The sequence below is a fragment of the Rhinatrema bivittatum genome, chromosome 1 (genome assembly GCF_901001135.1).
Source record: "Rhinatrema bivittatum chromosome 1, aRhiBiv1.1, whole genome shotgun sequence".
Lineage (NCBI taxonomy): Eukaryota > Metazoa > Chordata > Amphibia > Gymnophiona > Rhinatrematidae > Rhinatrema > Rhinatrema bivittatum.
The window spans coordinates 58,542,415-58,557,237 of NC_042615.1; the positions used below are offsets into that span (position 1 = coordinate 58,542,415).

At 40.2% G+C, this 14,823-nt stretch overlaps 1 protein-coding gene across 7 annotated transcripts in view; it reads right to left on the bottom strand.

Annotated features, from left to right (window-relative positions):
* Nucleotides 1-2,034: 2,034 nt before the first annotated feature.
* FBXW7 (F-box and WD repeat domain containing 7) overlaps nucleotides 2,035-14,823 on the bottom strand; it is an 808,352-nt gene continuing 795,563 nt past the window's right edge. For 6 of the 7 annotated variants that reach the window (XM_029607316.1, XM_029607232.1, XM_029607399.1 and 3 more), the window contains 2 exons: nucleotides 7,202-7,412; nucleotides 2,035-4,183 (listed from right to left, as the gene is read on the bottom strand). In XM_029607316.1, coding sequence (XP_029463176.1) covers nucleotides 3,915-4,183; nucleotides 7,202-7,412 — 480 coding nt within the window. In that variant the 3' untranslated portion in view covers nucleotides 2,035-3,914. Of the gene's footprint in view, nucleotides 4,184-7,201; nucleotides 7,413-14,823 lie in introns of those variants that run through there. The other variant, XM_029607735.1, reaches the window with a different exon arrangement.

Sequence of the window (14,823 nt, forward strand, 5' to 3'; positions counted from 1 at the left end):
TTTGAGGGGGGTCTCGCTGTGCAATGCTAGGTCCAGCATACTGTTCAAGAGGCTGGAACCCGGTACCGGCTGGGGAGAGCCATGAGTGGGATCCCCTAGGGCCTCTTCACACTGTATACACAGGGCCGTGGCCTCCTCCTGCTGTGCAGCTCTAATGTGGCATGCTGGGCAAAGGCCCTGAGCCTTGAGTTTCTTTTCCGGTGGTGCCATGGCTTGTGCGCGTAAAATACAGTTGTGCGCTCCGGTGCGTTGAAGTTGTGCGCGTAGGTTTGGTGCGTGCTCAGGGAGATGTGCGAGCTGTTGTGCGCACAGATTGACGTTATGCACCCGGCACAGTAAGCGCGTCGTTATGCGCGTCGCTTGTGCGCACGGTACTTGGGTGCGCGACCTTGTGCGCACAAGGTATTTGTGCGCACGGCTTGCCTGTGTGCGCACATATCAGAACGGCAGACAGGGTGGCGAACAGATCAAAATGGTGACGGCGACCACGCAGACAATATGGCGACCACCTCGGAGGGTCTCCACGTGGTGGGACCCTCGGATCTGACCAGGGTCTAGCCCTGCTAGGGCAGATCAACCCGGTGGCATTGGTCCCGGCTGGCGACCTGTGCGACTTCTCGAGCTTCTGAGACAGGAGACTTTTAAATAGATTTCTACCTTACCTTGTGTCTTGGCGCTTCTCGGTCTCGTTCCAGGCGGTCTCCGACTGCGGTGGGAGAGGGAAAATACCTTCACCGCCACGCTCAAAGTTGCACCTGCTCCTCTCAGCCTCACCCGATGTCGGGGGCTAGGTCCCCGCCGACGGTCGGCCGCCAGACCAAGGCTTACTTCCGAGGGATTGTGGAAATCACCTCGGGAATTCTCAACTGGGGGAAGGACCCAATGAGTGTCACCGCAGGAGAGCGGGGCTCGTCTGTAGAGGTAAGATTTCTTCTTATTTTGGTTTTCTTTGGTAAAACTACTCTAACACTGTGCGAGCGTGCATTCAGTCCCTAACTGCTATGGAGACGGAAAATACTGAAGAGCTGCACTTCCTGCAGGGGTATATGTACTAGGGCTGACGTCAGATTGAAATCTGATCCGTCTCCAACTGCTATCAGGAGTACACTATACCCATTGGTCCTGAGTTCATCTGCTACATGCTAGGAAATATGCCCTTCATCAAGTTACATATTTAAAAAAAACTTCGGAAAGCTAGGACACCAATATATGATTATGCAAATACAAAGGTTCTCACCTATAATGTGTTTGTTGAATCTTATTTCTATGAAAATAAGAGGATTTGGTTAAGGATGTGTGAGGTTGCATGAACAGCACACTTCTGGAGTACTTACTCTGTCATCAGGATGGGGTCTGATGAGTGAGAGAGTAGAGGAGGCAGCAGTATGGCAGCTTATCAACTAGAATAAATGCTGCCAGAATAATATAATATATTATATGTATACATACACAAGTACATGCACGTAATCCATATACGTATGTATATACACAGGCATCAGTTTAAGCATCTCAGTGCTCTCTGGAATGAGATGAAATATATCACTCAAAAGAAGCAAGTAAAACTTTTTTTTCACAGAACTATAATACAGACTAATGGGACTTTGCACTATGAACTGCCAGGATCAACTCTAAGTCAAATAAACCTTATTTTCTCACTGAGGGAAATCCTTAAAGTGTTTGGGATATTTAGGTCATGAGTTGACAGTGTATAGTAGTATAATGATTAGAGTATAGCATACCAAACCTAAAGACACTGGATTGATTCCCCTCCCTATCACTCATGGCAGTGCTGCGTATACCTATGGTACTTCTTTTTCTTAGAGTTTCTTCATTCCAAATTAGTTCTCAGTCTGTAAGCATATTTCTGTCTCCCTGCCTTATGAATAGAAGACATTAATTTTCAATGTAATATTTTCATAGATTTCATACCATCAAGTCTGTTTAGATATTTAACTCCATAATAGATATTCTGCAAAGATGAAGTGAAAGTCTTATATTAAAAATATATCAAACTAAAAGAGGAGAGAAACAAACTAACATGAAAAAAACCCACATTTTATTGCACTTAAGTTATAAGAAAATAAAATTTCTAAGTGGATCAAACCATAGACACAATCCCTTTAAAACATCGTTTTCCTCCATCATGTCAGGTTGTTACATAACTGTAAAATTAATTAACTGGAATCTGATCATTTTAAAATCAGACTATAAATTAATAGACAAGAAAGAGGAGGAAATAAAAACAAATAAAAAAAAAAGAAATCACCTAGGATACAGTGTTAAATCACTTTCACAGTTCAGCTTGAGTTGTGGCTCTTAGAGTATGAGGCAAATCAAATTACTTGACAGCTTTTTTTTTTTTATCCATGGTTTTGCTTTAGCCTGTGGAACCCACGCTACAAAAACAAAAAAACCTTATGCTTAATTCAGCATCTTACAGCAATATAACTGCAACAGTTTTTTCCTGCCCTCCCCCCCCCCCCAAAAAAAATACTGCAATACACAAGTGACCAGCAACTTTTACTTTCCACTGCAATATATATGTGTATATTTAAAAAATATATATACACACACTGCATATATCATACATATATGTATGTGTGTGTTTATATATAAATATATATATATACACACTGCATATATTATATCACTTTTAGTATATTTTTTTTATCAGCTTTTTAATGCATGTTCATTCCAGTCACAACAGTCCTTACAACAAAAAAGAAACTTCCCCACAGAATGGGCTGTAACAGCTTTTCTCTAAGGAATGTGTTCAAATTTTGAGCAGAAACAAGAAAATTAGCTTTGCACAAACTCTCGCTTCTTTACCTGCAGGCAATCTTCACTCGTAATTGTCCGAAACTCTCCCACTCTCAGCCTCTTAGAGGCACAGTTGGCTCAAGTTTCAGTGGCAAAAGTCTTTTCTTATAATATATTTTTATTTTATTTTCTAATAACCAAACTAGAGCAAATTTGGGATTCTGGGACTAAAACGTCACAGCATTTAAAAAAAACAAAACAAAAAAAAAAAACCCTTAAAAAACCCCAAAAAGAAAAACAATTGCTTTTTTTTCCTCTTTTTCATATAGCAGCATAAATATGTTTGGCCACTGGGAATACAGTACAGCGGTGGGACAACAATCCCATGTTTGAAGACCTACTTCTAGCACCAGCATCAAGAATGAACTCCATTTGAGAAGTCAGGACAGCTTGCCACCTTAGAGCAACACACACACTGAAGAGTGCAGATGGAAGCAGGAGTAAAGAGAACAACAGAGGCTAATACTGGGATTGATTGACATTGGCAATGGTCGGCAAACATGGAAAAGAAAAGGGAGGAAAAGAAGCCTTTTTTTTGTGTGGTAAAACTGTACAAAAACAATTCACAGTAAAAAATATTCTTTTCGCTTTTCCAAGTCAGGAAAGCTCTCTTTGTTACAAATGCTCTCCAGATTCAAAGTTGAGCAGTAATTGTTTTGGTGGTATAGACAGCTCCTTGCTGCAAAACAGTTTAAACAAGACCTGCAACAATTCTTCTGACACGTGCGTTGCCCAGTAACCATTTATGGACAACTGAGAAAAAATTGCACCTGGCTGAGTTTCAAGTGTCTTATTTTTGCTAAGGTGCTGCATGTTGAAAAGGGAAGCCTTTTTCTGGAGTGAGACAGTAAATGCCTCTCATCAGTTATTGTTGGCCACCCTCATCTTGCCACATGCCGTCTGTAGATCACTACGATTTGTTGCCCCAAACCAACCTTCTGTACCACCCAAGGCCAAGGGACTTTTCTTTCTTTTGGGGGGGGGGGGGGCAAGGGAGGGGAGTGGAGGAGAGGTTGAGGGACTTGAGAGCAGGAGGTGGGCGGGCGGAGGGAATTATGTAGTCTACACATTTGGACACATTTATCTTTCAGTGTTCACTTCATATCCACGTCAAAGTCCAGCACCAGAAGCTTCGTTTCCTCAGTTCCATTTCGACTTCCAACTGCACACACTAACTTGGTGTTAGAGGCTCTGATCCGCCAAACCACACCACCACTCCCCCCACTCTCCAGCGTGACCAGATTTCGGATAAATTCACCCGTTTTCAAGTCCCACAGTTTTACAGTTCCATCGTCTGAGCTGGTAATTACAAAGTTTTTGTTAAACTGTAAACAGGTCACAGCACTCTGATGCTTGTTGGGACCTAGGAGAAATTGGAATAGAAAATATGGTTAGGGCTTCACATTAACTAACATTTATCTGAGCCTTTAAAATTTACAATGATTGTGTGGTCAATTTAGAATTTAAAAATAACCCTAGCTGAAGATTTTAAGAAATTTATGGCAGTAATATTAATGGAAAAAGAACAGCCTGTCACTGACATGGTATGATTTCTACAAAAACACATCATTTGGCTTCTTCTGATTTATATCTGTTAGTTGTTGGCAGATTGGTTTAAAATGAGATTGTGTAGTGCCACATTTTAAATGTTCCATCTTCTTTATATCTTTCCTTCTTTAATGGGAAGGAATGACCAACTGAAGGAGACAGACAGATACATTTACAAAAGAATTCCTATGTGCACAGAGTGGAAGGGTTGCAATCCAATTCTAATACAGCATAACTGCATAGGATGAGGGTCAGAGGACAATATGCCGATAAACCCTTCCCCTCCCCACTAAATCTCCAGATTGTATCATATAAAATATTTAGCCTATAAAATGAGACAGATGCTGATCTTGTCTAATACAAAATTGCTAAGGGTATACTGGACTAATGGAACATAAAGAGATGTGAAGTGCCATCTCAACACAGCCAGACGGCATATTTAATTTAGGGGTCATCTGGATGTTTCAAGGCCAACTGGATAATTGGGCCTAGTGGCAGCTTACCTTGCCTGCTGAAATAAATCAAGGAAATAGAATGGCAAGTATTTCCTGCCACTTATAAACAGACAAGATGTCAGTTTTATAATTAGATTGCCACCACACATACTGCACTGTCTCCTGTAACAACTTATCTTTTTGATTAGAAGAGGTTTTCCTTTCGATGAATGCATTTTACTTTTACTTTGTTTGTTCTACAAGTCCTTTTTTGAAATACCAGCATTTTGCACTAATAATTGGTTTACAAGGGAACCAGCTCTTATCAGAAGTAGTTTAGCCCAAAAAGCTTTGCATCTATTTTTCTTTATTAAAATGACAGCCAGCGTTTCACAGCATGCTGCTGAGCAGCTGAAGTGAATTAGGAAGTGATGTTCTTTTGCTGGGGAATGCCTGCTACCCTATCACTTTCCTCCCACTATGAAGACATGCAAAGGATCATCACAGCCATTCTGAAATGGAGAACAACCCTACCTATCCCGCTACGTGACTATGCATGAGCTTCTTACATATTCATGCTTTGCCTGTTAAAAGCAGCCAGGAAGAGGGCCTGGAGGCCGGCAAAAGAACCACCATTAACACTTGAATGTGATGCATGAGCCAGTGCTCCCTGCTCTTCCCTGTGATGTAGAGTAGATGAGCTCTGGTGTCCTGTGAGACTGCATGTAAGGAAGCCTTGCTGTTACCTGGCTTTTCATCTTGAACCTGTCTTTTCTTCTCCAGGGCTCAGACCAGCCTTAGCCTAGCAAGCGGGTGGGGCCAAGAAAGTCTGCTCCCTTCAGCAGAGATTCCCCAGAGAATGCTCCAGGGTGAAATGGAAGGTAATCGAAAGTTATGGCTGTAGATAATTACATTTATTAATATACCCTAAACAAACGAAGGCCTCTCATATGTTAAGTTTACTAATGATGCAGAGCTTTACTCAGTATAAACCTGTGCTAAGGATGATAGATGCATGTGTTTATCTTATTCTAACTGCTAAGCCTGAAATGTCTGAAAATAAAGCAGTCTGATTCTGAGGCAAACAGGTGTCCTTTCCTAGACTTTCTGGATCACAGATAAGGTAACAAGTGTTAGCACAGCCAATATGCTCAAAGAGGAGAGTGAGCAAGCAGTCTCCTCCTGGCTACCTATACCTTTATATTGCTTAAATTCCCTGAAAGGATCCATTCCTTCTACCCCCTCACATTTCTAACACAGAGCTATATGCTTTCTTTAAAAAGGTTGAATATTTAATACTGTAAGTGCAGGGCTTGAAGTCCTTCATTTTTCCACTACCATAGGCAATGGAAATGCAGGTTTTACCAAAATAGCCCTGCCAATGTTCCTCAGTGTCATTCTGGAGGGGCTGGCACCAGATGGTAAGTAGAGTATTTGTTTTTCGTGTCTAAGGACCCTTCATTAGGATGGGACTTGTAATTGGGGCACCTATTTACAGGGAACAGGACAAACTACCTATTCATTTCACAAAGGCCATTAAATAGCTGTTAGATGGTAACAGCTTCTGATCATTACCCATATGGGGCAGATTTAAACTGAAAAGTGTATAAAACACACTAGAGCCATTCACTCCCACCTGGTGAAAATACTGCTTTAAAAACCTTAAAGGAAACTAAAAGCAACTTCCACATACTAATAATTATTATTATAATGCAAAAGGAGCAAGATTAGAAAGCATACAGTTTCTAAAGATGTTATTTGCAATAGCTGAAATGTACTTGCCATATACTTCTATCACAGATTCTCTCCCAAATATTTTTTGGGGAGGGTGGTGTGTGTCAAGAGTATATGATGATTGCACGCTCTTTCCTTGCTAGGTCACTCACTGTTCTGGGTGGGGTGTGTGTTGCTTTACGAAGTAATTGTGTGTGTGTGTGTAGGTGTGTGTGTGTGTGTGTATTGGGTTTGTGAGCAGGGAATATGTGTAGGAGTGATTTGTGATGATTTAGTGTACAGGTTTTGGAGATGCGGTATGCGTAAGGCTTGGTGGGTTGGTTTTTTGGGAAGAAGTGTATGTGCACGTGTGCTGTCCAGAAACTGGTGAGAAGTGTGCATACATGTACACCTGTTCCTGTGCTGCACACATTCCCCTGCTGTCAATTTATATTTGCTTTAGCTACAGAAATTTACACGTAACTTTTCTGTAGTCGGGAAATTTGTGCACTAGATGAAAAAATTACATAGATGAAACATCAGGTCCATAGAGGATTCCTACTGTAAAAATGCCTAAAATCTTGTGTCTCTTTATATCATTAGAGACTAGGATACAGATCACATACGTAATATAAGTCTTTTCCAATATTTTAAACGACAAGGGATTAGGGTACCATGAACCTCACCTTGCAACGTCTGTAAACACTGCCCTGTTTTGATATCCCAGATTTTAACTGTGGAATCTGCGTTTCCAGAGACAAGAATGTTGTCCTTGAGTTCCATTCCACTGGTTAGTGACTGGTGTCCTGTTAATGTGTGAATGCAGTTCCCAGTCTCCACATCCCAAACTCTGATTGAGGTGTCAAGGGATCCACTCACTACATGGATGCCATCAAACTATATATGTATAAAAAAAAACAGACAGTATTAGCACAAACTTCTACTGAAAGCTCGCTCAGCAAGCCACTCACATATTTTCCTTAATCACTTGGAACTTACCTGTGCCAGATTATAAATTTAAAATGTAATTCCTATCAATGGTTAGAATTTCACAAAAGAGGAAAATACCTATTCAGTTACATAATCGCTTAAAAAATTCCTGATATAAGAAATATATAAAACTGTCTTAAAGAATGGGAACACCTTCCCTCCAGGGAAATATTAGATACTGTATTATGCAGAAACTCTTGCCAAAGTATGAAGCAGGAATACTGAATCAATTTACTATGCAACTTAGAAACAGAGAAAATATCAGAAGGACCACTTGGTTCACCACAGTCTGCCTGTGTGTTTTATTATATTACATGCCTGATCGACATATTCCAAACATATCTGTCTTACTCTATCTGTAGATAGAGTAAGACCTCTATCTACAGATAGAGGTCTTACTCTATCTGTAGCATTCTTCTTCCCTCTGCTACCTAGGCATCTATGTATTAAATCGCAGCATGCACTGTTTTGCAGGACTTCCTGAATGATCTTTTCTTAACAGAACCCAAAAGGGCCTGGGGTCTTCAACCCTGGTCCCTGAGAAATGGTTTTCACAAAAACCCAAAATAAGTAAAGTAACAGAATCCTTAGACCAAATGTATGCAAATATATTTTGTGAATATATTGTATTTATTTATTTATATACATACATATATATATATATATTTCTTTTATATCCTGGAAATCAGACCCATTTGTGAACCTCAAGGACCCCGCCCTAGATCAGTGCATCTTAACGCAGTGATCCAGAAATAATTCCAAGCTGCCTTGAAGCAGGGCTCTCTGGGTGCTCATTTCAACAGTTCCTGCTTCTTTAGATCATTGACTGCTACACTACAACTCAGGCAGGCATATTCTAAATACAACTTCCACGCTACTGATCCATATTCAGTACTGCTCCCTCCCCAAATCTTTTTATAAATTATTAATGCCTAATCATTCCCAAATTTAAACTAACATTACTGAAACGGATTAGCAAGATTTTTACACATAGTAGGGACATTCGTTTTCAAATTGTATTTTATTTCTCCCAAGAAATTATCAGCATTTATTGTAATTAACAAAAAGGGGAGAAAATCAATGGAAAATGGCTCATGCTTTTTACATTGATTTTTCTCTCATTTTCGTTTGTTATAATTAACATTGGTAAATCCCTGGGAAAAATACAATAAAAACTGAAAATGAAGGTCCCTACATATTGAGCAGGTGTGGCAATTCTTCTACTTTAAGACCAGTGTTGGGCCCTGCACTTCAAGGAGGACCTGCAGAAAATCCAGAAGTGCAACAAAAATGATAGTGGAGCAGATAATATGAGCTAAAGGGACTGGGTCAATTTAAGTCTGAAAAGAAAAAAAATCGAGGCGTGACTGGTCAGTCTTCAAAGGAATAAAGGGGGTAATTTAATAGCAGTCTTCCTAAATTAGGTGTCAAAAAACCTGCATAAGTTAAACTAATGTTCAAAGCAGACTTAAGCACATAAATCCACTTCTAAAATTATCCCACTGATTTATCTGCACCCAATTACACATGCTATTATGTGCAAAATTTCTGCAAGTAAACCACTGGGCTTACAATATAGCAACATAAGAACATAAGAAATTGCCATGTTGAGTCAAGACCAAGGGTCCATCAAGTCCAGCATCCTGTTTCCAACAGAGGCCAAACCAGGCCACAAGAACCTGGCAATTATCCAAACACTAAGAAGATCCCATGCTACTGATGCAATTAATAGCAGTGGCTATTCCCTAAGTAAACTTGATTAATAGCCGTGAGATTTATATTGTAAATTAGGAAGAACTTAGGGTTATAATACTGAACAAGTTACTAGTGAATTTGAAAAACTTTTGCCTGGAATGGCACAGCTACAGCTCAGGCCCTTCCATTATTTCTTAGGCTGCAGGTTGCAAGTTTTTACTTTTTCAATTCTCTTCAGTTGGTGCTGGAATTTGCTGTGGAAGGCTTTTTGAACTCCACATGCATTTGTAAATACTTTCTGGACCAGAACTCAATCTGCACGCTTACAAGACCCCAGCTGAGTCCCGATCCACTGCTGGCATTGCTTCAGCCTGCCTCCCTTGGTGCTGCGGATAACATCACTGACTGGCCCAACATACTCATAAGGTGACCTGGAGGACCTCTTTGCACTTTACTTGCTCTTCAGGACTAGAATGGAGTCTGCATGCTTGACTCCCATGTACTCCCAATCCGCTGCTGGTACTGCTTCAGTTCACCCCTCCCCCCACCCTGTGGCACTGCTGGATGATGTCACTGACCAGCCCAATACATCTAAAAGAAGGCAGCTCAGAGGTGGGCTTCTGGCCGTTAGGCCTTCGCTGAAAGACTCACCACAGGGCCTGCTCCTTTGAGCAACCCTTTGAATGACATTAAAATTGTGAGTTTCTGGTTTGCAAATTGTTGTTTCTGTTGGGTTTCTGGTTTGCAAATTGTTTCTGTTGGGTTTATTTTGGCTATCATTCCAATAATTATGGATCAAAGTCAATAAGGGCTTAATTTTATACTATCTAAAGAACCCAAACCTAGGACTTCAATTCTTATCTATCCATCTTGTCTGCCTTTTTTAAGGAGCTAGTGACGAAACTGGTGATAATATAAAGTGTGGTTTATTTAATGTATGCTCCTAGTCTTCAAAATGCCTGTTGATTTCCGATGCAATCATGGAAACATGGTTTAAAGAGAGGGATCAATGTTGTCGCCAAACAAGTTTACTCATCTAATTTTTCTTTACTATAATCGGAGAAACAGGAAAGGAGGTGAGGCTGCTTTAATTTATAGACAATCTGAACATCAAGGGTCTGGAGTTAAGTATTATCGTATAGTGAAACTCTTAGTTACAATAGATGCTATGCCCACAATCTGGTTTCTGATAATCTATAATCTCCCAATAAATCTAGGCCATCGTTAAGTGAAACCCTGGAGCTTATTTCAGAATGTGCTGCACATTTTGATCGATTGTTTGTGGTAGGTGATTTCAATATACATGCAGAAAATCCCACTCGATTGATATTCACTTCCTGGAAATGTCATCTTATCTTTGTTTCATACAGCAGATTAATAATCCCATGCATCAAGTGGGTCATATGCTGGATTTAAATCTTCCAGCACCTCTGAAAATTTAGGGTTGTCCCTTGCTTTTTTTCTTTTCCTGGTCTGACCACCGTTTGTTAACTTTCTCTGTTATATGCCAGAATGCAATATGAACTTATAAGCAAGTTCTGACACTGTGACGGAACCTTAAAAGATCTTGATTTGGGTAAGTTAATTGTGGAATGGCAGCATTTCCTTTTAATTTTTCTGATCTTTCTTCCACTTCTCAAGTAGAGATGTGGGATTCTGTGCTAAGAAATTGTCCAATGCCTAAGTTGCTCCTCTTAAAATAATTCAGAAGGAAAACACTAATCATGATGAATTTCATCCAGGTCTAAACCTGCTGGGAAGATAGCTGGGAAAGAAAAAGGAGGAATGAGAGAAGTGATCAGACCAAACTTCAGAATAAATTGGAGATTAAAATGGCTAAATCTGAAGCCATTACCAAGGAAATTGGACAGGCTATAAACTATCCCAAACAATTTTTTAATACGATAGCTCAGCTATCAAGTATAAAAAAGGAAACACCAAATGACAGTTTAACATTATCAGCTAATTACTTTGCTGATTTTTTCAAGGAGAAAATTGATCTTATTCAAGCAGTTTGCTAACTTGACTATACTGTCAAACAGTGGTAATGATAACAACTGACTAATACTGAGTAGAGTCAGAATAAGAGGCCTTACCATCCCCTCCTTCATTGCTTGCTAGGATTGACAAGAGTAGTTGGAAAATAATACTTCTTCAGCAATAGATCCATTACCAACATAACTAGTAAAGAAGCCAGACTATATATTATTAGCTGAACGGTTGACAATTATGATTAATTCTAGTCTAAAGGAAGGGGTATTCCTCAGCTTGCTCAAAACATCTCTTATTCAACTAGTAGTGAAGAAAAACTCCCTAGATCCTGTGGATGTGAGGAACTAATCGGCCAGTATCTAACTTACTGCTTGTAATGAAATTAATTAAGAAGGCTATTGTAGCTCAGTTGACTAATTTTGTGGCAGTCCAGTTTTTGGAAAGACTGGAGTGCAGAAACAGCATTAGCTGCACAAATGAAGTTAGAATGAATCTGGATAAGAGGAAAATGGTTATTATGGTATTTCTAGATATGAGGTCTGATTTCGATACCACAGATCAGCACTTCTCAACCGGTGTGTCACCAAGCACCGGCAGGTGTGTCGCGTGCTCCCGGTCTCTCCCGCTGCTCTTCCTTCATTGCTGCCGGGCTAATAGCACATTCAAGCCCAACGGGAATGGCAGCGTTGTTTGAGGAAGGTGTGGCACCCGTGGCTGGCCTTTTCTTCTTCCAGCGCCTGCCCCGGAACAGGAAGTGATACGCAGTGCAGTGCGCGGGAAGGAGAAAGAGCCGTGCCACGTGGAAAAGTAGCAGCAGCAACAGTATCGGCCCCCGAGCAGTAGCATGGACTGGAGCAATCGAAGCAGCCGGCAATCGGCAAAGGAGATAGCAGTATAAGGCTCCTGCGGCCGATGGGATTCTTCTTTCTTGGCCTGCAGGGGCTTGGGGAGGCTGCTGCAGCTACCATTTGTGCTCGGGGGGGGAGGAGGAAGTGAGAGAGAGAGAAGACAGCCAACCTGTGAGAGAATGTGTGTGTGATTGAGAGAAACTGGTCAGAGAGGTGATGTGTGTATATGTGAGAGACAAGAAAAGCGACTGGTCAGGGAGGTGACTGGAGTGAGTGTGAGAGAAAAAGCATGGAAGTGAGAAATCTGGGTATGTGAGAAAACATGGGAGTAAGAAGCCCGGTGTTGTCGGGGTGTGTGTGAAAGAAAGCATGGGACTGAGAAGCCAGTATATGTGAGAGAGAGCATGGGAGTGAGAAGCCTGTGTGTCTATGCATATGAGAGAGACTGGTTGGTAAGGTGACGGTGTGTGTGAGAGAGAGAGAGACTGGGGTGTGTGTATGTGAAAGAAAGTGATTAAGGGAATGAGAAGCCTGTGAATGTGGAGAGAGTGAGCATGGGAATGAGAAACCTGGGTGTGTGTGAGACACAGTATGGGAGTGAGAAGCCCGTATATGTAAGATAGAACACGAGAGTGGGAAGCCTGTGTGTGTGTACGGCATGAGAGAAACTGTTCAGGAAGGTGACTAGTATGTGTGCCAGGTTGGGAGATGATTGGTGTGCGAGAGTCAGAAACTGGTCATGGGTGTGTGACTGGTATGGTGTGTGTGTGAGAGACAGAGAGACTGATCATGGGCCCTAAGGAAGAGGACTATGAGTATAGAGCTTAGCCAATACTGCTGCTTCTGGTGTGTGCTACGGCTTGCATGGAAGAGGAGCATGGGCATGAGAAGAGCATGTACAATATCTGAGTAATGTCAATCTCAAATAGATCATCTAGAACATGGAAAATATCACAGATGGAGTTATTAAAATGTGAGTTTTAAAATTTCTATTTATTAGTTTTGGTTTTTTTTAAGATGGTATCTTATGATTTTATTATGTAGTATGGTTTATTTATGCTATTTCATATCTGATTTTAAATGTGATATTTATATATTTTTTAGAAAGGTGTATTTTTTTTTTTTACTATATTTGATTGTATTTTATTTTATTTTTCTTTGTACATAGCTTTGATTTTAAGAGACGGTTTATCAAATAAAATTACTATTACATCCTGCCTAGAGACAAGGGATGGGCTAGGTATTTAGGAGGTCTCTTCTAGTAATATTTTATTATCATTCTATAATAGTATTATGGCATTTTCTAGGCATACAAATACATCCCTTTAATATATGCCTGCACATTAAGATTACTCAATGGCATCTTGTGATGTTTTAGCATATGGAGATGTACATGAAAATAAATCACATTACCAAGCAAACATTATCAGTTTTAAGAGTTTTAATACTTGTTTTTACTTTTAGGTTCTAAACTGCATATTCTGTGATTCAGACATCAATTTAATAGATTATGATAAAATAATTAAAAACATTATAACAAAGATTGCTCTCCATTAATTTTCCCATATGCAAATCCTACATATGGGAAACATTTTCTGGATACTAATTAAATCTAGCAGTCTAGCAGACTCTGAGCTTAACTGACCACACTGACTATAATGTAGGATAGTGTCTACATCTCTGCTGGCAAAGTCTGGTTTCTGAACTTCCAGATTTACAAGACATAGTTTTACTCTTCTGAAGGCAGAACCAAAACCGAACCAACTTTTCTTTGTTGGTTACTAAATTAGTGCCTTGCAATGCCGCAACTCAACATCCTACCATATAAAAAGTCTTCAGACTGTTAACATAACCAGGGGGTTATTACTATGCAGCCAGGAAAAAAAGCAAGATGTGCATAAATGTATAGAATCTTGTAATTCTGCTATGTTAAAGCATGATTACTTTTTCCAAAATTCCCCTTCTGCCTTTAAAGAGACTGGGTGGAAAGGAGACTCAGGATACACCCAGAAAGAGCATTAAAAAATGTCATATCTTTCTTTTCCCAAATCTCTCCATTGACTCCTGGTGCTGCTAACAACTTGTAGGCAAACTGTTGGTTGCACCAGGATGCAAAATCAGAAACTCCTTGCAGAGTACCATGGGGGCCATCTCTTGTATGGCTCTGATTCCTTCCAGTAGTGTGTAAACAAGACTAAGAGCATAGAGAAACAATTTAAAAAATAAGTATTAGTGCATATAGTCCTCTTACAATCACCTCTGCATAGCCTCCTAAAAAAAAAAAAAAAGGAGGAGAGGGTCCCCAAGAGAATGAGAGAGAAGATGCTTTTGTTAGTTCCATGCTTTTAAAAACACCCCAAACACAAAAACAACAAAAATATATCACAGTGTAAACAATCACTAGCACAATACTCTGTGACAAGCTATTACTCTGTGACAAGCTGTGACAAGAGGATCCTACAGAGCCAAATTTCTTTTGGCTCTGTAGGATCCTCTTACTCCTTTATACTTCCAGCTCAATCTGAATCAGTGCCGGGCTCCGACAGCATGGACCTTGCATGAAAACTACCTGGGTTCGTCCACCTATTTTTAAAACAGCACATTTTTCTTCTATTTTAACAACTTTGTACACAAGATCTTTAATGGCCAAGGAACGAATGCTAACAAAGAAGACAGACCACCAGCTGGGCCAGCACATAATCCATCCTGCTTGAAAGAAGCTGCTCCATTTAGAGATGGCAGTCCTTAAAACTTGACAGTTATTTCAGACTTTGAAGAAGTGA